This window comes from Oncorhynchus mykiss, chromosome 17 (assembly GCF_013265735.2).
Source record: "Oncorhynchus mykiss isolate Arlee chromosome 17, USDA_OmykA_1.1, whole genome shotgun sequence".
In the NCBI taxonomy this organism is placed as follows: Eukaryota; Metazoa; Chordata; class Actinopteri; order Salmoniformes; family Salmonidae; genus Oncorhynchus; species Oncorhynchus mykiss.
Window position 1 is genome coordinate 88,138,346 of NC_048581.1, and position 20,926 is coordinate 88,159,271.

At 43.7% G+C, this 20,926-nt stretch overlaps 2 protein-coding genes across 2 annotated transcripts in view; one reads left to right on the plus strand and one right to left on the minus strand.

The window, feature by feature from the left end:
- LOC110494816 (ceramide synthase 5) overlaps window positions 1-5,129 on the plus strand; it is a 53,841-nt gene extending 48,712 nt beyond the window's left edge. Inside the window, exon 10 of the mRNA XM_036950921.1 lies at window positions 1,887-5,129. Within this exon, the coding sequence (XP_036806816.1) occupies window positions 1,887-2,075 (189 nt within the window). The 3' untranslated portion in view covers window positions 2,076-5,129. The remainder of the gene's footprint in view (window positions 1-1,886) is intronic.
- A 1,141-nt stretch (window positions 5,130-6,270) lies between these two features.
- LOC110493297 (keratin, type II cytoskeletal 8-like) lies at window positions 6,271-20,659 on the minus strand. Its single transcript, XM_036950920.1, has 9 exons — window positions 19,994-20,659; window positions 13,705-13,913; window positions 13,269-13,329; window positions 12,551-12,646; window positions 11,431-11,595; window positions 10,395-10,520; window positions 8,808-9,028; window positions 7,192-7,238; window positions 6,271-6,613 (listed from the first exon to the last, which is right to left on the minus strand). The coding sequence occupies exons 1-9, from the start codon at window positions 20,261-20,263 to the stop codon at window positions 6,504-6,506; spliced, it is 1,305 nt and encodes a 434-aa protein (XP_036806815.1). The 5' UTR covers window positions 20,264-20,659; the 3' UTR covers window positions 6,271-6,503.
- Between the last annotated feature and the right edge of the window lie 267 nt (window positions 20,660-20,926).

Here is a 20,926-nt window from a genome sequence, read left to right on the forward strand (position 1 = left end):
GTTATGACATTCCATTATGTCAGACCTCAGGCTATAGTTATGACATTCCATTATGTCAGACCTCAGGCTATAGTTAATGACATTCCATTATGTCAGATCTCAGGCTATAGTTAATGACATTCCATTATGTCAGACCTCAGGCTATAGTTATGACATTCCATTATGTCAGACCTCAGGCTATAGTTAATGACATTCCATTATGTCAGATCTCAGGCTATAGTTAATGACATTCCATTATGTCAGACCTCGGGCTATAGTTAATGACATTCCATTATGTCAGATCTCAGGCTATAGTTAATGACATTCCATTATGTCAGACCTCAGGCTATAGTTATGACATTCCATTATGTCAGACCTCGGGCTATAGTTAATGACATTCCATTATGTCAGATCTCAGGCTATAGTTAATGACATTCCATTATGTCAGATCTCAGGCTATAGTTAATGACATTCCATTATGTCAGACCTCGGGCTATAGTTAATGACATTCCATTATGTCAGATCTCAGGCTATAGTTAATGACATTCCATTATGTCAGATCTCAGGCTATAGTTAATGACATTCCATTATGTCAGACCTCAGGCTATAGTTATGACATTCCATTATCAGACCTCAGGCTATAGTTATGACATTCCATTATCAGACCTCAGGCTATAGTTATGACATTCCATTATCAGACCTCAGTTAGTTATGACATTCCATTATCAGACCTCAGGCTATAGTTATGACATTCCATTATGTCAGACCTCAGGCTATAGTTATGACATTCCATTATGTCAGACCTCGGGCTATAGTTATGACATTCCATTATGTCAGACCTCGGGCTATAGTTAATGCTATGAGTGTGGAAGCTATAGGTAACATTTCATCTGTGTTTGTTCATTGCTTTCTTCCTCTTCATGTTTTGAATCGCTGTCCTTCTCTCTGCAGGTGGTTTGTTTCCTCTCTTGGGTGCAGGGTCCCGTCTCTCCATCTGTCTCCTCAGTCCTTATTCTCCACTCCACTTGTCCTTGCTTTACTGTCTAACTACGATTTAAGATCCGTCTATTGGTCAATTGCACACAAGGTCCAACCGAAATTTGACTTCCACTTTTAACCCAACCCCTCTGAAAGACATACATATACAGGTTTTTGGGGAGAGGTGCGGGGAGCTGTTGTTATTGGGGGGGGTTAAGTGCCTTGCTCAAGTGCACAGCTGCAGGAAATAGCATCCGGTTTGTCAGCTCACTTCCCACCAGATTGACAACAACTTTCTCTGCTCTGCTTTTTGCAGTCTCGTATCATTCACTTCACTCTTATGCCAATGTCATTTTTGTTCATGTGGTTGTGGCTTTATGCATATGAGCCAGATGGGCTCGTCAGATTTTTTTATGCTCCTTTAAACTGCCATCTTGTGGCACTTGCGAGCATGTGCAGCTTTTGGAGTCAGAATTCATTAAGGGAAGTCTGATCAAATATTTTTTGTTGTTGTTGACCAGAAATAATTTATATATGAAGATATTCTAATGTTATTTATGTATTTGTAAATAACCTATGAATATTAAGTGCCTCAATCATTTTTAAGATCTGGTAACATGTTTCCAGGCTGTCGAGCTAAATGTCTACGGAGTTCAATTGTGATGCGTCTGTCAGAGTGTTCTGCCAACCACGTAGTCGCCATCAGCCGATACTTGTACAAAATGTCCATTCCTTAATGTAACCGGTTTGTCCCGTGTAACTGCGTTCTATTCTTTGGGTGCTAATATTCATAGTTTTTTTTATTTTTATATAAAAACGTCATTCTATATGACGTCTGTCGGAAAAAACGTGCACTACTACCGGATACTTCTGGAAATATCCATTGTGTCACTTTGGATTGTAACATTGTATTTCTGTCTGTCCGACAGGTTTCTAAGGATGACCGCAGTGATGTCGAGAGCAGCTCAGAGGAGGAGGTGGACACCAACGGAGCCAATAACAAGGGGGTTAAAATGGCCTTCTCTCCTAAGGTAGAGAACGGTACCAACGGCCACGCCGTCGCCACTATAACCTGGCCACAACAGATACGCAGCAGCAGCAGCAGCAGTAGTTGGTGACACGAGAAAAGAGGAGTCCGCTTTCTGATTCCCAGTATAGGGCTGACCACGGGGGTCCAGTATGTCTGGCCTGGTTACACTGGGCAGCCACTAGTTGTCGGAACTGTGCTGGAAAGGACCATGTCGAAAAGAGAAGGAAAATATCAGCGCCAACACAGTACTGTTCAGGTCGGCCCTATAGTGAGAATCAGGTATATCTGAGCCAGCACAGTACTGTTCAGGTCGGCCCTATAGTGAGAATCAGGCATATCTGAGCCAGCACAGTACTGTTCAGGTCGGCCCTATAGTGAGAATCAGGCATATCTGAGCCAACACAGTACTATTCGGGTCGACCCTATAGTGAGAATCAGGCATATCTGAGCCAACACAGTACTGTTCAGGTCGACCCTATAGTGAGATTCGGGCATATCTGAGCCAGCACAGTACTGTTCAGGTCGGCCCTATAGTGAGATTCAGGCATATCTGAGCCAGCACAGTACTATTCGGGTCGACCCTATAGTGAGATTCAGGCATATCTGAGCCAGCACAGTACTGTTCAGGTCGGCCCTATAGTGAGATTCAGGCATATCTGAGCCAACACAGTACTGTTCAGGTCGACCCTATAGTGAGATTCAGGCATATCTGAGCCAACACAGTACTATTCGGGTCGACCCTATAGTGAGAATCAGGCATATCTGAGCCAGCACAGTACTGTTCAGGTCGGCCCTATAGTGAGATTCAGGCATATCTGAGCCAACACAGTACTATTCAGGTCGGCCCTATAGTGAGAATCAGGCATATCTGAGCCTGCACAGTACTGTTCAGGTCGGCCCTATAGTGAGAATCAGGCATATCTGAGCCAACGCAGTACTGTTCAGGTCGGCCCTATAGTGAGAATCAGGCATATCTGAGCCAGCACAGTACTGTTCAGGTCGGCCCTATAGTGAGAATCAGGCATATCTGAGCCAACGCAGTACTGTTCAGGTCGGCCCTATAGTGAGAATCAGGCATATCTGAGCCAGCACAGTACTGTTCAGGTCGGCCCTATAGTGAGAATCAGGCATATCTGAGCCAACACAGTACTGTTCAGGTCGGCCCTATAGTGAGAATGTCTGTGAGACCTTTCCACTACTAGTTCATCCTATCCTACTCTACATCTTGAAGTGCTTTTCCTCTCATCCAGTTCCCTGGACGTTTGAAGTCCGTTTCTTCATTCAACTCTGACTCTTAATTATACTGTACTGCACTGACATTGATCGGTGACTATGACAACAGACGATGGATGAATAGACAGACACCACCGTGACCCATAGAATCAAAACGGATTACATTTAACTGATTTAAAACTTGTGTCAAGTGAATGGGCCTGTAGCTATTTTAATTCCATTGTGTCCATAGAATGGGGTCTGACTGTATTTTCATTCCATTGTGTCCATAGAATGGGGTCTGACTGTATTTTCATTCCATTGTGTTCATAGAATGGGGTCTGACTGTATTTTAATTCCATTGTGTCCATAGAATGGGGTCTGACTGTATTTTCATTCCATTGTGTCCATAGAATGGGGTCTGACTGTATTTTCCATTCCATTGTGTCCATAGAATGGGGTCTGACTCTATTTTAATTCCATTGTGTTCATAGAATGGGGTCTGACTGTATTTTAATTCCATTGTGTCCATAGAATGGGGTCTGACTGTATTTTCATTCCATTGTCCATAGAATGGGGTCTGACTGTATTTTAATTCCATTGTGTCCATAGAATGGGGTCTGACTGTATTTTAATTCCATTGTGTCCATAGAATGGGGTCTGACTCTATTTTAATTCCATTGTGTCAATAGAATGGGGTCTGACTGTATTTTAATTCCACTGTGTCCATAGAATGGGGTCTGACTCTATTTTAATTCCATTGTGTCCATAGAATGGGGTCTGACTCTATTTTAATTCCATTGTGTCCATAGAATGGGGTCTGACTCTATTTTAATTCCATTGTGTCAATAGAATGGGGTCTGACTGTATTTTAATTCCATTGTGTCCATAGAATGGGGTCTGACTCTATTTTCATTCCATTGTGTCCATAGAATGGGGTCTGACTGTATTTTCATTCCATTGTGTCCATAGAATGGGGTCTGACTCTATTTTCATTCCATTGTGTCCATAGAATGGGGTCTGACTGTATTTTAATTCCATTGTGTCCATAGAATGGGGTCTGACTCTATTTTAATTCCATTTTGTCCATAGAATGGGGTCTGACTCTATTTTAATTCCATTGTGTCCATAGAATGGGGTCTGACTGTATTTTCATTCCATTGTGTCCATAGAATGGGGGTCTGACTCTATTTTAATTACATTGTGTCCATAGAATGGGGTCTGACTCTATTTTAATTCCATTGTGTCCATAGAATGGGGTCTGACTCTATTTTAATTCCATTGTGTCCATAGAATGGGGTCTGACTCTATTTTAATTCCATTGTGTCCATAGAATGGGGTCTGACTGTATTTTAATTCCATTGTGTCCATAGAATGGGGTCTGACTGTATTTTAATTCCATTGTGTCCATAGAATGGGGTCTGACTCTATTTTAATTACATTGTGTCCATAGAATGGGGTCTGACTCTATTTTAATTCCATTGTGTCCATAGAATGGGGTCTGACTCTATTTTAATTCCATTGTGTCCATAGAATGGGGTCTGACTGTATTTGAATTCCATTGTGTCCATAGAATGGGGTCTGAGTCTATTTTAATTCCATTGTGTCAATAGAATGGGGTCTGACTCTATTTTAATTCCATTGTGTCCATAGAATGGGGTCAGACTGTATTTTCATTCCATTGTGTCCATAGAATGGGGTCTGACTCTATTTTAATTCCATTGTGTCCATAGAATGGGGTCTGACTCTATTTTCATTCCATTGTGTCCATAGAATGGGGTCTGACTGTTTAAATTTTTATTCCAATTTTTAATATAATGCAGCAGTTTGTTGGGGAGGATGTTCTCTCCCTGTTTTGTCAGTTGAACTAAAGTTATTACTGTATATATATATTTTTTTTAAAGAAATAAAAAAATAAATGTTTGTGAAAGATATGTTTTTATTCATATTAACGGTTGTAAAATGACAATACCCCACCACCCAAACCGTGCTTCAGTGTATCCCGAGAAATGAAATATGACATATGATAGGAGAGGAGAGGGATTTTACACTTAACTTTATTTAATGACAATTTAGGCATTTAATAACTTATCCAGTAGAGTTTATAAAGATCTTCTCTGTGGTGGTATCTTCTGTGTGCTAAAGGGTCAAGTCCCAGGACCATGAGGAGAAAGAGACTGAAGACATTCTCATTCTTTGACTACACAAAACAGTTGATCACACGATCAATACCCAAATATTATCATTGTGAAGTCTATTGAGAGGAATAGAAATGTCCATGAGTTTGTGGACAAACGATCCAGGCCTCTATGGACTGAGGGCCTCTACTTCCTGGTTTTTCTGCCGCGACCTGCAGCTCTTTCTGCTTGTTCATGTAGCGGTATCCCCGCATGGTGCACAGGTATCCCCCGTAGAGTGTCAATAGCATCATCGAGGCAGAAACCCCCCCCCCCGTGTCCGAAGTCGGTTAGGCGTTTGCGGTGGTCGACATGGTGATGGTGTTTCTGGCGGAACCGGAGCAGGTTCTCCAGGAACGTCACAACGACCAGTACTAGCTACATGAATCTCATCGATTAGCATTAGCTAAAGATGTTTTTTTTGCAAGAAAAGACTTGGGTCATGGAAGTAGATGGGGAATTTTTTCAAATATAATGTCATTCGTGGTAGCCATTAAACACGCCAAAGAGCTGATGCAATTAAAGAACCGTAGAGAAAAAGGGAGATGATGAGCAAGCTTGACAGTTTTCTAAAGAAAGATCATCTATCTGAAGAAGAGGAGTTTGTTTATGTAATGAATTCTAAACTTTAACAGAACTCTCTCAGTAAGTTCAGTAGAAAATCACCTCTATTAGCCCTGTCTACAGCATGCACCTGTGACACAGGAAGTAGATAGCCAAACCCAGTTGGTGGTGTCCTGTTTCCTGACCCCATAAGAACCATTATCTCGCTGCATGAGGACGATGCTGTTATTAGTCTGCTGTCTCACTACAATGGGTTTTGACCTCTATTCCAGCTGTTGCATAGCAGTCTGTATGTGCCAAATAAGACAAACGGTTTCTCAAAAAAACATATTTTTATATACTGATACATATCTTTTTTATTTTCTTTACAGTAAGAACAACAAATGTTTATGTTCCTCTAGCTACAAACACAAATCTATCATGTCATGATCTTATGCTATTCTCTCGTGCTCTTTACAGAATGTAGATTGACACAAATAATCCAGAAAGTTGCTATAGATCTGTTATAAACTCTTATATAATGGTTCTTCACCCTCAGCCAGAAGGATCCGACAGGTTTTTTTTTAATGAGAGCTGAATCTGGAGCTGTCTTTTTGTTCAGTTGTTTTAATCAGCAGCTTCGGTGTAGGGGAGATGGAGCTGCTGTTGTATCCATTACTGGAACTCTTAGAACCTGGACAGAACGACAGAACACAACAGAGGCAGTCTATTGGTTAGAATCTGGACAGAACACAACAGAGGCAGTCTATTGGTTAGAACCTGGACAGAACGACAGAACACAACAGAGGCAGTCTATTGGTTAGAACCTGGACAGAACACAACAGAGGCAGTCTATTGGTTAGAACCTGGACAGAACGACAGAACACAACAGCGGCAGTCTATTGGTTAGAACCTGGACAGAACGACAGAACACAACAGCGGCAGTCTATTGGTTAGAACCTGGACAGAACGACAGAACACAACAGCGGCAGTCTATTGGTTAGAACCTGGACAGAACGACAGAACACAACAGCGGCAGTCTATTGGTTAGAACCTGGACTGAACGACAGAACACAACAGCGGCAGTCTATTGGTTAGAACCTGGACTGAACGACAGAACACAACAGCGGCAGTCTATTGGTTAGAGCCCTAAAATCTGATCTTGTGTGTGAACAATACAGCATTTAGTGTCATTCGAGTCAATGGATAACATTAAATAGAGTACATTCACTGATGAAATTCTTTCAGTAGTACATACAGTATACTACTTACTGTAGTTGGACACTGACTGGATGTTGAGAATAGATTGATGTCCAATCCTGAGAGAAAAATAGATACAAGTGTGCTGCTTCAGTTTGGGAAAATATTGCAGATAATACTTTTCACACATTGTTCGGTCCTTGTTTAGAACCTCAACCTATAGACACCATACATACTGTATAATGTGTGTCTATAATAATAACTGTCCTCCTCTCCCTTCATACCTGTTCTCTCCCTCCATACCTGTCCTCTCCCTTCATACCTGTCCTCTCCCTTCATACCTGTCCTCTCCCTCCATACCTGTCCACTCCCTCCATACCTGTCCTCCTCTCCCTCCATACCTGTCCTCCTCTCCCTCCATACCTGTCCACTCCCTCCATACCTGTCCTCCTCTCCCTCCATACCTGTCCTCTCCTTTATTAACTGTCCTCCTCTCCCTCCATACCTGTCCACTCCCTCCATACCTGTCCTCCTCTCCCTCCATACCTGTCCTCCTCTCCCTCCATACCTGTCCTCCTCTCCCTCCATACCTGTCCTCCTCTCCCTCCATACCTGTCCACTCCCTCCATACCTGTCCTCCTCTCCCTCCATACCTGTCCTCTCCTTTATTAACTGTCCTCCTCTCCCTCCATACCTGTCCACTCCCTCCATACCTGTCCTCCTCTCCCTCCATACCTGTCCTCCTCTCCCTCCATACCTGTCCTCCTCTCCCTCCATACCTGTCCTCCTCTCCCTCCATACCTGTCCACTCCCTCCATACCTGTCCTCCTCTCCCTCCATACCTGTCCTCTCCTTTATTAACTGTCCTCCTCTCCCTCCATACCTGTCCTCTCCCTCCATACCTGTCCTCCTCTCCCTTCATACCTGTCCTCCTCTCCCTCCATACCTGTCCTCCTCTCCCTCCATACCTGTCCTCTCCTTTATTAACTGTCCTCCCCCTTCATACCTGTCCTCCTCTCCCTCTACACCTGTTCTCTCCCTTCATACCTGTCCACTCCCTCCATACCTGTCCTCCTCTCCCTCCATACCTGTCCTCTCCTTTATTAACTGTCCTCCCCCTTCATACCTGTCCTCCTCTCCCTCTACACCTGTTCTCTCCCTCCATACCTGTCCTCCCCCTTCATACCTGTCCTCCTCTCCCTCCATACCTGTCCTCCTCTCCCTCCATACCTGTCCTCTCCCTCCATACCTGTCCTCCCCCTTCATACCTGTCCTCCTCTCCCTCCATACCTGTCCTCCCCCTTCATACCTGTCCTCCTCTCCCTCCATACCTGTCCTCCCCCTTCATACCTGTCCTCCTCTCCCTCCATACCTGTCCTCCCCCTTCATACCTGTCCTCCTCTCCCTCCATACCTGTCCTCCTCTCCCTCCATACCTGTCCTCTCCCTTAATAACTGTCCTCCCCCTTCATACCTGTCCTCCTCTCCCTCTACACCTGTTCTCTCCCTCCATACCTGTCCTCCCCCTTCATACCTGTCCTCCTCTCCCTCCATACCTACCCCCCCATACCTGTCCTCTCCCTCCAACCTGTCCTCATCCCCCTCCATACCTGTCCTCCTCTCCCTCCCTCCATACCCCCCCCCCCAATACCTGCCCTCTCCCTCCATACCTGTCCTCCCCCTCCATACCTGTCCTCCTCTCCCTCCAGTAATTTTCTGTAGGTGGCTATCTCTATGTCCAGAGCCAGCTTGACGTTCATCAGGTCCTGGTACTCTCTGAGCTGTCTGGCCATGTCCTGCTTGGCCCTCTGCAGAGCATCCTCCAGATCTCTGATCCTGGACTTAGCCTCCTTCACAGCCAGCTCCCCGCGGCCCTCAGCCTCGGCTATCTGGTCCTCCAGGTTGGCTCGCTACATTATAGATATGTATAGTTAGAGTTAGGTTAGGTTAGAGACTTCGCCACTTCCACAGACAGCTCCCCCCCGGCCTCTCAGCCTCGGCTATCTGGTTCACCAGGTTGGCACGCCATGTGACGTCAACACCAGGGTTACGGCTGCATTAAGTCCATGGCAGTACTTGCTTACCTCTCTGGGATATGCGGGATGGTAGCGTCCCACCTGGCCAAAAGCCAGTGAAAATGCAGTGCGCCAAATTCAAATAAATCAAATTTGCATGAAATTACACATGCAAGATAGCAAATTAAAGCTACACTTGTTGTGAATCCAGCCAACATGTCAGATTTCAAAAAGGCTTTTCGGCGAAAGCAAACGATGCTATTATCTGAGGATAGCGCCATAGTAAACAAAGAGAGAGAAGCATATTTCAACCCTGCAGGCGCGACACAAAACGCAGAAATAAAAATATAATTCATGCCTTATCTTTGACGAGCTTCTTTTGTTGGCACTCCAATATGTCCCATAAACATCACAAATGGTCCTTTTGTTCGATTAATTCCATCAATATATGTCCAAAATGTCCATTTATTTGGCGCGTTTGATCCAGAAAAACACCGGTTCCAACCGGTGACTACAAAATAGCTCAAAAGTTACCTGTAAACTTTGCCAAAACATTTCAAACTACTTTTGTAATACAACTTTAGGTATTTTTTCACATAAATAATCAATACATTTGAAGACGGGATGATCTGTGTTCAATACAGGAGGAAAACAAACTGACGCTAGCTTCACGCGCCTCTAACTAACAGTACACTACAAGTTACCCTCGTTCAATATGGCCGTACTACTTCATTACACAAAGGAATAACCTCAACCAATTTCTAAAGACTGTTGACATCCAGTGGAAGCGATTGGAACTGCAAGAAGGTCCCTTAGAAATCGAGATTCCCAAATGAAAACCTATTGAAAAGAGAGTGACCTCAAAAAACTAATCAGAATGGTTTGTCCTTGGGGTTTCGCCTGCTAAATAAGTTCTGTTATACTCACAGACATGATTCAAACAGTTTTAGAAACTTCAGAGTGTTTTCTATCCAAATATACTAATAAAATGCATATCTTATCTTCTGGAGATCAGTAGCACGCCGTTGAATTTGGGCATGCATTTCATCCGGATGTGAAAATACTGCCCCCTGTCAAGCCTCATCACACCGAATGGCATATATACGGCCTTCGCGGCAACACTCTATGGCATAACTTCTGAATCTTTTATCCCAGGAAGTAGATCCCATCCAACAGGGTGCTGCATCTATTGTTTGATATTACCGTGCCTCAAAACGGTCCGAACCATAAGTGAACTGAGTTGAAGAAGTGAGCAAACTACCAGTCTTTTGACAGCTTCCATCTCACTCTGCAGACGGCCGATCAAGCGGTTGATTTCTGCTATCTCTCCCTTGGTGTTCCTCAGCTCGTCTCCGTACTGCATGGCCTGGGCGGCCATCTGGTTGAACTGAGGGAAAAGAACACGATGCATTACTTAAAGGTCCTGAGACCACTTCTCTTGTAGCCTGGCAACCAGTCTGTTTAGCTATCATTCCACTCTTTGGTCTAGCCTGGCAACCAGTCTGTTTAGCTAACATTCCATTCCTTGGTCTAGCCTGGCTACCAGTCTGTTTAGCTGTCATTCCACTCCTTGGTCTAGCCTGGCTACCAGTCTGTTTAGCTAACATTCCACTCCTTGTTCTAGCCTGGCTACCAGTCTGTTTAGCTAACATTCCACTCCTTGGTCTAGCCTGGCTACCAGTCTGTTTAGCTAACATTCCACTCCTTGGTCTAGCCTGGCTACCAGTCTGTTTAGCTGTCATTCCACTCCTTGGTCTAGCCTGGCTACCAGTCTGTTTAGCTAACATTCCACTCCTTGGTCTAGCCTGGCTACCAGTCTGTTTAGCTAACATTCCACTCCTTGGTCTAGCCTGGCTACCAGTCTGTTTAGCTAACATTCCACTCATTGGTCTAGCCTGGCAACCAGTCTGTTTAGCTAACATTCCACTCCTTGGTCTAGCCTGGCAAGCAGTCTGTTTAGCTAACATTCCACTCCTTGGTCTAGCCTGGCAACCAGTCTGTTTAGCTATCATTCCACTCCTTGGTCTAGCCAGGCTACCAGTCTGTTTAGCTATCATTCCACTCCTTGGTCTAGCCTGGCTGAATGGTTCCAGCAACTATGGCTCAGTAGTATATTGTATTGTATTTTAAGATATTGTAATGTATTGTATTGTAATATATTGTATTGTTATATATTGTATTGTATTTTAAGATATTGTAATGTATTGTATTGTAATATAATATTGATTTCAATGTAGTAAGACAAAAAAATCCTCTTTTTAACCACTTAAATCCTAGAATAGTCAACTGTTGTTCACCTTGGATTTGTACCACGTCTCAGCCTCCTCTCGGCTTTTGGTAGCAATGTCTTCGTACTGAGCCTTGACGTCAGCCACTATCTGGTCCATGTTGAGGTCTCGACTGTTGTCCATCTGCACCACCACAGAGGTGTCCCTGATGCTGGCCTGCAGCTCACGCAGCTCCTGGGTGGAAACAAACATTCTAACAGTACAGTGTGTTCATACATGTCTTTGTATGTGATCGTTTTTTATTTATTTATTTTATTTTACCTTTATTTAACCTGGCAAGTCAGTTAAAAACAAATTCTTATTTTCAATGACGGCCTAGGAATAGTGGGTTAACTAACTGCCTGTTCAGGGGCAGACTGACAAATTTGTACCTTGTCAGCTCAGGGGGTTTGAACTTGCAACCTTCCGGTTACTAGTCAAACGCTCAAACCACTAGGCTACCCTGCCGCCCCATGTCGGATTTGAACCTACAACCTTTCACCAACTGCCTGCGCCATACAGGGCTACTTGTGTATTGTATTGTAATATATTGTAATGTAATATATTGTATTGTATTGTACTATATTGTTTGGTGATATTTTGTATTGTAATATATTGTATTGTATTGTAATATATTGTATTGTAATCTATTATATTGCATTGTATTGTAATATATTATATTATATTGTAATATATTGTATTGTAATATATTATATTATATTGTAATATATTGTATTGTAATATTTTGTATTGTAATATATTATATTGTAATGTAATATATTGTATTGTAATATAGTATTGCCTTGTAATGTATTGTAATGTATTGTATTGTATAATATTGTATTGTATTTTAAGATATTGTAATGTATTATATTGTAATATATTGTAATGTATTGTATTGTAATATATTGTGTTGTATTGTAATATATTGTATTGGAAGATATTGTATTGTAATATACTGTATTGTATTGTAATGTATTGTAATATATTGTATTGTAATGTAATGTAATGTATTGTAATATATTGTATTGTAATGTAATGTAATGTATTGTAATGTATTGCATTGTAATATATTGTAATGTATTGTAATATATTGTATTGTGTTAAATTGTAATATATTGTAATACAGTAAATACAGTAATGACCTTACCTCCTCATAGATGGACCTGAGGAAGTTTATCTCATCAGTCAGAGCTCCTCCCTTGTTTTCCAGGTCTGCCTTCACCAGGTATGCTGAGTCCACATCCTGAAAGGACAACAAACTGTAGTTACTCGTAGGCTAGCGGTTAAGAGCATTGGGTCAGTAACCAAAAGGTCGCTAGTTTGAATCCCTGAGCCGACTAGGTGAAACATCTGCCGATGTGCCCTTGAGCGAGGCACTTAATCCAAATTGATCTGGATAAGAGCGTCTGCTAAATGACTCCAATGTAGCTACCACTGTTTGGCGAAACATACCAGGAACAATTTAGACGGATTGCGAAAGTTTCATTGCAAAGCTATTAGTTAGGTTGAAATTGTCTTTGATCGTGATTGGTTGAGATTTTCTCTGTCTCCCCTACAGACCGCACGCTCAGTTCTTGTTCAGTGGTGATATGATATCTTACGAGCTTAGCGTTTTTTCATCTCGTAGAAGGTGGGGTAGGTTTGCTCATACTAGCTATTGTTGTCTCTGCCTTGCTGTGTCTTTTCCCCTGCAGTGCTTGTTTAATAACTCACCCTCACTCCCATGGTGCTGCACTGTATCGCTGATTACAACATCAAGTTGTATGGTATAGTATGGTATTGTAGTCCAGAAGACATGTTGAACTTCAGAGACCGCACCATTAAAACACAAATCAGGTATCACTGAGGAACTGTGATGTTCTCACCTTTTTCAGGATCACAAATTCGTTCTCCAGATTATTTCTCTTGTTGATCTCATCTTCGTATCTAGGTAAGAAGAACAGGTGACCAGATATTGAATTAGGTCATGGAAGCAAGGTTCTGGCATACATCATTTAGGGTTTAATAAATAGGTTGGCTCTGTCTCAATTCCTGACAAATCTGTTTAAGGCTACTGAGACTTTTTGTGGTTGAAGTCCCCCACCAGCCCCTGCATGTTCCTCAGCCCTCCCTCCCTCCCTCCCTCCCTCCAGACAGACAGACAGACAGACAGACAGACAGGCAGGCTCCTACTTGTGTTTGAAGTCCTCCACCAGACCTTGCATGTTCCTCAGCCCTCCAGACAGACAGACAGACAGGCTGCTGTGACTACAGACAGACAGACAGACAGACAGACAGACAGACAGACAGGCAGGCTCCTACTTGTGTTTGAAGTCCTCCACCAGACCTTGCATGTTCCTCAGCTCGCCGTCCAGCTTGGTCTTGTCGTTGTTGACCACGTCCATCTGGCGGCGGAGGTTGGCCATGTAGACCTCGAATAGCGGCTCGATGTTGGAGCGGCCCGTCTGCTTACCGTGCAGCAGATCAAACTTAGTCTCTAACATCTTGTTCTGCTGCTCCAGGAAACGCACCTAAAAGGGTGGAGAGAGAGAAAAGCCCGTAGCTGATGAAATAGTCACAACAGTCCAAGCATCAGGAAGCACCAGGAAGCATCAGGGAGCATCGGGAAGCACCAGGGAGCATCAGGAAGCATCACGAAGCATCAATAAGCACCGGGAAGCATCAGGAAGCATCGGGAAGCATCAGGAAGCATCAGGAAGCATTGGGAAGCATCGGGAAGAAGATGTTGAGTGTAGTCCACTATACATATACATTGTAGCAACTTTAATAGAGACCTTGGTACAAGACGTTGTCTTGGTTCTACACCCCTTGGTGTAATGGCTTAAGTCTGGACTGACAGTCGCAGGGACCTGGGTCCAAGTCCTGGTTGGACTAGCCACCTCAAATTGCTACAATATTTTTGTCTTGATATGTCATTGAGGCCCTTTACTTTCCAAACATGTTTTCTGCAGTAATGTATGGGCTTGGAGTGATCTGTTTAATTAAGAGACCTTTGAAGCAATCAGAAGCAATCTGAAGCAATCTCCCAGACTATATTACAATGGACAACACTGTAGACAACAGTGCTTGCATGTTAAGTAAATTATTCTGTTTTTTTTAACAGCTACAACTGACTGAGATCTCTCTAGGATCTATTTCAAGCCCAAGGTCTCAGTATTCTCTTCCCATTGTCTGTCTGCGATCAACACAAAAGCTCACCTTCCAAAAACACTTCAGGGCGTCTTCCGGTCTTGGATGATCACACCACGTCTGACCTGTTTTTTTTTATCAGGTTAGCACCGAGCTGAGAGAAATAGGACATGGGACTTTACATGTATTTGACCCATTTGACGTCTTAACATGTATTGGACTTGTCATTTGATGTCTTTAAATGGGCTTTGCATTCCAAGTGAATCACACCATTAGGGCATGATTTGTGTCAAAATATCTCAGGTCCAGGCTACCTTCTGAGAGGAATAGGAGCTTGTTATTACAGGAAACCCCAGAACTGTAGAGCTGGTGATCCGTAGCGTAGAACAGGCACAAAGCCTCTATTGTGACTCTGTTACCCACTCCGTGAGAAAGGGGAATTGTAATGCAAGATGAGTCGTGTATCAGTGACCACGGCTGTGAAAGAGCAGGTGACTTTGTTTTCATGGTTTAGCTCAAGTCAAACTGATATCCGAATTTCCATCGATCCAGAGCCCAATATGGCTGAGAGCTTTACACGACAAACACGTATTGTGCCGATGTTGTTTCCAGAGGCAGTTTGGAAATCGATAGTGTGTGTTGCACGGCGGTCCAGTTCTGTGAGCTTGTGTGACCTATCACTTCGCAAGCTGAGCTGTTGATGCTCCTAGACGTTTCCACTTCACAATAACAGCACTTACAGTTGACCGGGGCAGCTCTAGCAGGTCAGACATTTTACGAACCGACTTGTTGGAAAGGTGGCATCCTATGACAGTGCCAAGTTGAATGTCACTGGGCTCTTCAGTAAAGACCATTCTACTGCCAATGTTTGTCTATGGAGATTGCATGGCTGTGTGCTTGATTTTATACACCTGTCAGCAACGTCTGTGGCTGAAATAGCCAAATCCACTAATTTGAAGGGGTGTCCACATACTTTTGTATATGTATATATATATATATATATATATATATATATATATATATATATATATATATATTAAACAGGTTTACTGCTGTGTGGCACCCCCAATTCTCATAAAAATACTGCTGGTGTACATTTGCATTTCAGACCCAATTTACATACCTACAACATCTGCACCTGTGCTTGAACCCAATTAGTCAACTAAGCCATGTCTAAATGTGCCAAAGACTGAATACTTATAAACTGTAAGTCATGTTTACCCCTGAATCTCAGCTCCAATACTCATACAAACCAGGACTATCCCTGAACCTCAGCTCCAATACTCATACAAACCAGGACTATCCCTGAACCTCAGCTCCAATACTCATACAAACCAGGACTATCCCTGAACCTCAGCTCCAATACTCATACAAACCATCACTACCCTGAACCACAGCTCCAGTACTCCTACAAACCATCACTACCCCTGAACCTCAGCTCCAATACTCATACGAACCATCACTACCCTGAACCACAGCTCCAGTACTCCTACAAACCATCACTACCCCTGAACCTCAGCTCCATTACTCATACAAACCAGGACTATCCCTGAACCTCAGCTCCAGTACTCATACAAACCAGGACTACCCCTGAACCTCAGCTCCAGTACTCATACAAACCAGGACTACCCCTGAACCACAGCTCCAATACTCATACAAACCAGGACTACCCCTGAACCTCAGCTCCAATACTTATACAAACCAGGACTACCCCTGAACCTCAGCTCCAATACTCATACAAACCAGGACTACCCCTGAACCTCAGCTCCAGTACTCATACAAACCAGGACTACCCCTGAACCTCAGCTCCAATACTCATACAAACCAGGACTACCCCTGAACCTCAGCTCCAATACTCATACAAACCAGAACTACCCCTGAACCTCAGCTCCAGTACTCATACAAACCAGGACTACCCCTGAACCTCAGCTCCAATACTCATACAAACCAGGACTACCCCTGAACCTCAGCTCCAATACTCATACAAACCAGGACTACCCCTGAACCTCAGCTCCAATACTCATACAAACCAGGACTACCCCTGAACCTCAGCTCCAGTACTCATACAAACCAGGACTACCCCTGAACCTCAGCTCCAATACTCATACAAACCAGGACTACCCCTGAACCTCAGCTCCAATACTCATACAAACCAGGACTACCCCTGAACCTCAGCTCCAATACTCATACAAACCAGGACTACCCCTGAACCTCAGCTCCAGTACTCATACAAACCATCACTACCCTGAACCTCAGCTCCAATACTCATACAAACCAGGACTACCCCTGAACCTCAGCTCCAATACTCATACAAACCAGGACTACCCCTGAACCTCAGCTCCAGTACTCATACAAACCAGGACTACCCCTGAACCTCAGCTCCAATACTCATACAAACCAGGACTACCCCTGAACCTCAGCTCCAATACTCATACAAACCAGGACTACCCCTGAACCTCAGCTCCAATACTCATACAAACCAGGACTACCCCTGAACCTCAGCTCCAGTACTCATACAAACCATCACTACCCTGAACCTCAGCTCCAATACTCATACAAACCAGGACTACCCCTGAACCTCAGCTCCAATACTCATACAAACCAGGACTACCCCTGAACCTCAGCTCCAGTACTCATACAAACCAGGACTACCCCTGAACCTCAGCTCCAATACTCATACAAACCAGGACTACCCCTGAACCTCAGCTCCAATACTCATACAAACCAGGACTACCCCTGAACCTCAGCTCCAATACTTATACAAACCAGGACTACCCCTGAACCTCAGCTCCAATACTCATACAAACCAGGACTACCCCTGAACCTCAGCTCCAGTACTCATACAAACCAGGACTACCCCTGAACCTCAGCTCCAATACTCATACAAACCAGGACTACCCCTGAACCTCAGCTCCAATACTCATACAAACCAGAACTACCCCTGAACCTCAGCTCCAGTACTCATACAAACCAGGACTACCCCTGAACCTCAGCTCCAATACTCATACAAACCAGGACTACCCCTGAACCTCAGCTCCAATACTCATACAAACCAGGACTACCCCTGAACCTCAGCTCCAATACTCATACAAACCAGGACTACCCCTGAACCTCAGCTCCAGTACTCATACAAACCAGGACTACCCCTGAACCTCAGCTCCAATACTCATACAAACCAGGACTACCCCTGAACCTCAGCTCCAATACTCATACAAACCAGGACTACCCCTGAACCTCAGCTCCAATACTCATACAAACCAGGACTACCCCTGAACCTCAGCTCCAGTACTCATACAAACCATCACTACCCTGAACCTCAGCTCCAATACTCATACAAACCAGGACTACCCCTGAACCTCAGCTCCAATACTCATACAAACCAGGACTACCCCTGAACCTCAGCTCCAGTACTCATACAAACCAGGACTACCCCTGAACCTCAGCTCCAATACTCATACAAACCAGGACTACCCCTGAACCTCAGCTCCAATACTCATACAAACCAGGACTACCCCTGAACCTCAGCTCCAATACTCATACAAACCAGGACTACCCCTGAACCTCAGCTCCAGTACTCATACAAACCATCACTACCCTGAACCTCAGCTCCAATACTCATACAAACCAGGACTACCCCTGAACCTCAGCTCCAATACTCATACAAACCAGGACTACCCCTGAACCTCAGCTCCAATACTCATACAAACCAGGACTACCCCTGAACCTCAGCTCCAGTACTCATACAAACCATCACTACCCTGAACCTCAGCTCCAATACTCATACAAACCAGGACTACCCCTGAACCTCAGCTCCAATACTCATACAAACCAGGACTACCCCTGTGACTGTCCCAATACTAATGTAAAGCAGATCTATGCCTGCATATCTCAACCCATACGAACCAGGATTCCACCTTTGGCTATGTCCCAATACTCTGACAAACCAGGTCTATTATTTATCTATTTATCTATATTATCTATTATTTATTATTTAGGCCAGGTAGGCTAGTTGAGAACACCTTTATTTAACCAGGTAGGCTAGTTGAGAACACCTTTATTTAACCAGGTAGGCTAGTTGAGAACACCTTTATTTAACCAGGTAGGCTAGTTGAGAACACCTTTATTTAACCAGGTAGGCTAGTTGAGAACACCTTTATTTAACCAGGTAGGCTAGTTGAGAACACCTTTATTTAACCAGGTAGGCTAGTTGAGAACACCTTTATTTAACCAGGTTAGGCTAGTTGAGAACACCTTTATTTAACCAGGTAGGCTAGTTGAGAACACCTTTATTTAACCAGGTAGGCTAGTTGAGAACAAGTTCTCATTTGCAACTGCGACCTGGCGAATAAGGATTTCTGGTGTCAAATTTGTCTGTAAAAGTACACCTTGTAGATAGATGTATGCTTGTGGTCTTGTGACCAGTTTCTGAAACATCTATGATTCATCATAGAGAACTTAATAATGCATAATAAATAAATAAAATCCTCACTATTGTGATCAATGGGATTGAATGGGTGATTGATGCAACGCATATGAAAACAGACACAGATGGCAAAACACTTTGTTTGTTCTCCCTTTTCCAGGCTAGTTTGGCTAAAACCAAAACTAGCTTTCACTCCTTTTGTAGCTGCTTCAAAAGACAATAAATCAGTGCCATCTATGATGATAACTAGCTAGCTTGTTGTAGTAGGGGCTCCCGAGTGGTGATGATGATGTTATATGATGATAACTAGCTAGCTTGTTGTAGTAGGGGCTCCCGAGTGATGATGATGATGTTATATGATGATAACTAGCTAGCTTGTTGTAGTAGGGGCTCCCGAGTGGTGATGATGATGTTATATGATGATAACTAGCTAGCTTGTTGTAGTAGGGGCTCCCGAGTGATGATGATGATGTTATATGATGATAACTAGCTAGCTTGTTGTAGTAGGGGCTCCCGAGTGGTGATGATGATGTTATATGATGATAACTAGCTAGCTTGTTGTAGTAGGGGCTCCCGAGTGATGATGATGATGTTATATGATGATAACTAGCTAGCTTGTTGTAGTAGGGGCTCCCGAGTGGTGATGATGATGTTATATGATGATAGCTAAAACCGAAGTAGCTTGTTGTACTAGGGGCTCCTGAGGGGCGCAGAGGTCTAAGGCACTGCATCTCAGTCCTAGAGGTGTCACTACAGACACCCTGGTTCAATTCCAGGCTGTATCACTCACAACCAGCCATGATTGGGAGTCCCATAGGGCGGCGCACAATTGGCCCAGCGTCGTCCGGGTTTGGGGAGTTTACGAGTTTGACCGTCATTGTAAATAAGAATTTGTTCTTAACTGACTTGCCTAGTTAAATAAAGGTAAACATTTTTTTTTTTTTATCCTTGAATGAATGTATTGGGCAAGCAATCAAAGCTGTATGCTAGTATAGACATTGGGATGTAACCTAATAATTCTCAGTGATGACTACATACCTTATCGATGAAGGATGCGAATCGGTTGTTGAGGCCCTTGATCTGCTCTTTCTCATGGATGCGCGTCACCTGTAGGTTGGGGTCGATCTCCAGGTTAAGGGGGGCCAGCAGGCTCCTGTTGACAGAGACTGAGTGGAAAGGACTGCTGTGGTGGCCGTTTGAGCCCCCCGCGTACAGAGAGCTGCTACCCAGAGACATGCCACCGAAGCCCCCGCTGTGTCTCCGCACAGAGCCACTGGAGCTGCTGATACGCTTGGACCTCAGGCTCATGGTGGAAGGGGAGATGGAGAGGTGGAGGGAGAGTCACAGACACAGACAGAGAGATGGAGAGGTGGAGGGAGAGTCACAGACGGAGAGGTGGAGGGAGGGTCACAGACAGAGAGATGGAGACGCGTGAGAATCACAGACAGAGAGATGGAGACGCGTGAGAATCACAGACGGAGACGAGTGAGAATTTAAATTATGCTGTAGAAGAGGACAGGACAGCAGCGGGGCTATCTGACCTCAGTGAGTTGTCTCAGGTGTTCTGCCCTCCTTATAAACTCCTCTTCCCCAGGGTGGGGGTGGTTATGTTATTCTCACTCTGCAGAACCAGTTAGACAACCCATTCAACTTTCTCCTCTTCGTGGCCCCACACTGCCTGTCTCGGTTCCTCCTCTCTCCCCCACCTCTCTCTCTCCCTCTCTCAATTTCAATTGAAAGGGCTTTATTGGTATGGGAAACATACATTTATATTGACAAAGCAAGTTAAATAGATAATAAACAAATGTGAAATAAAAAATGTACAGTAAACATTACAGAGAAATGTCAAATGTAATATGTTATACAGTGTTATATACAATTATACAATTATACAGTGTTATAATGATGTGCAAATAGTTAAAGTATACAAGGAAAAATAAATAAACATAAATATGGGTTGTATTTACAATG

Coding starts and splice junctions, on each gene's coding strand:
- LOC110493297 (XM_036950920.1), bottom strand. CDS start 20,263: ATGAGCCTGAGGTCCAAGCGTATCAGCAGCTCCAGTGGCTCTGTGCGG. Junction 12,647..13,268: donor AATTTGTGATCCTGAAAAAG/GTGAGAACATCA, acceptor TTGTCCTTTCAG/GATGTGGACTCAGCATACCT. Junction 11,596..12,550: donor TCAGGTCCATCTATGAGGAG/GTAAGGTCATTA, acceptor GTTTCCACCCAG/GAGCTGCGTGAGCTGCAGGC.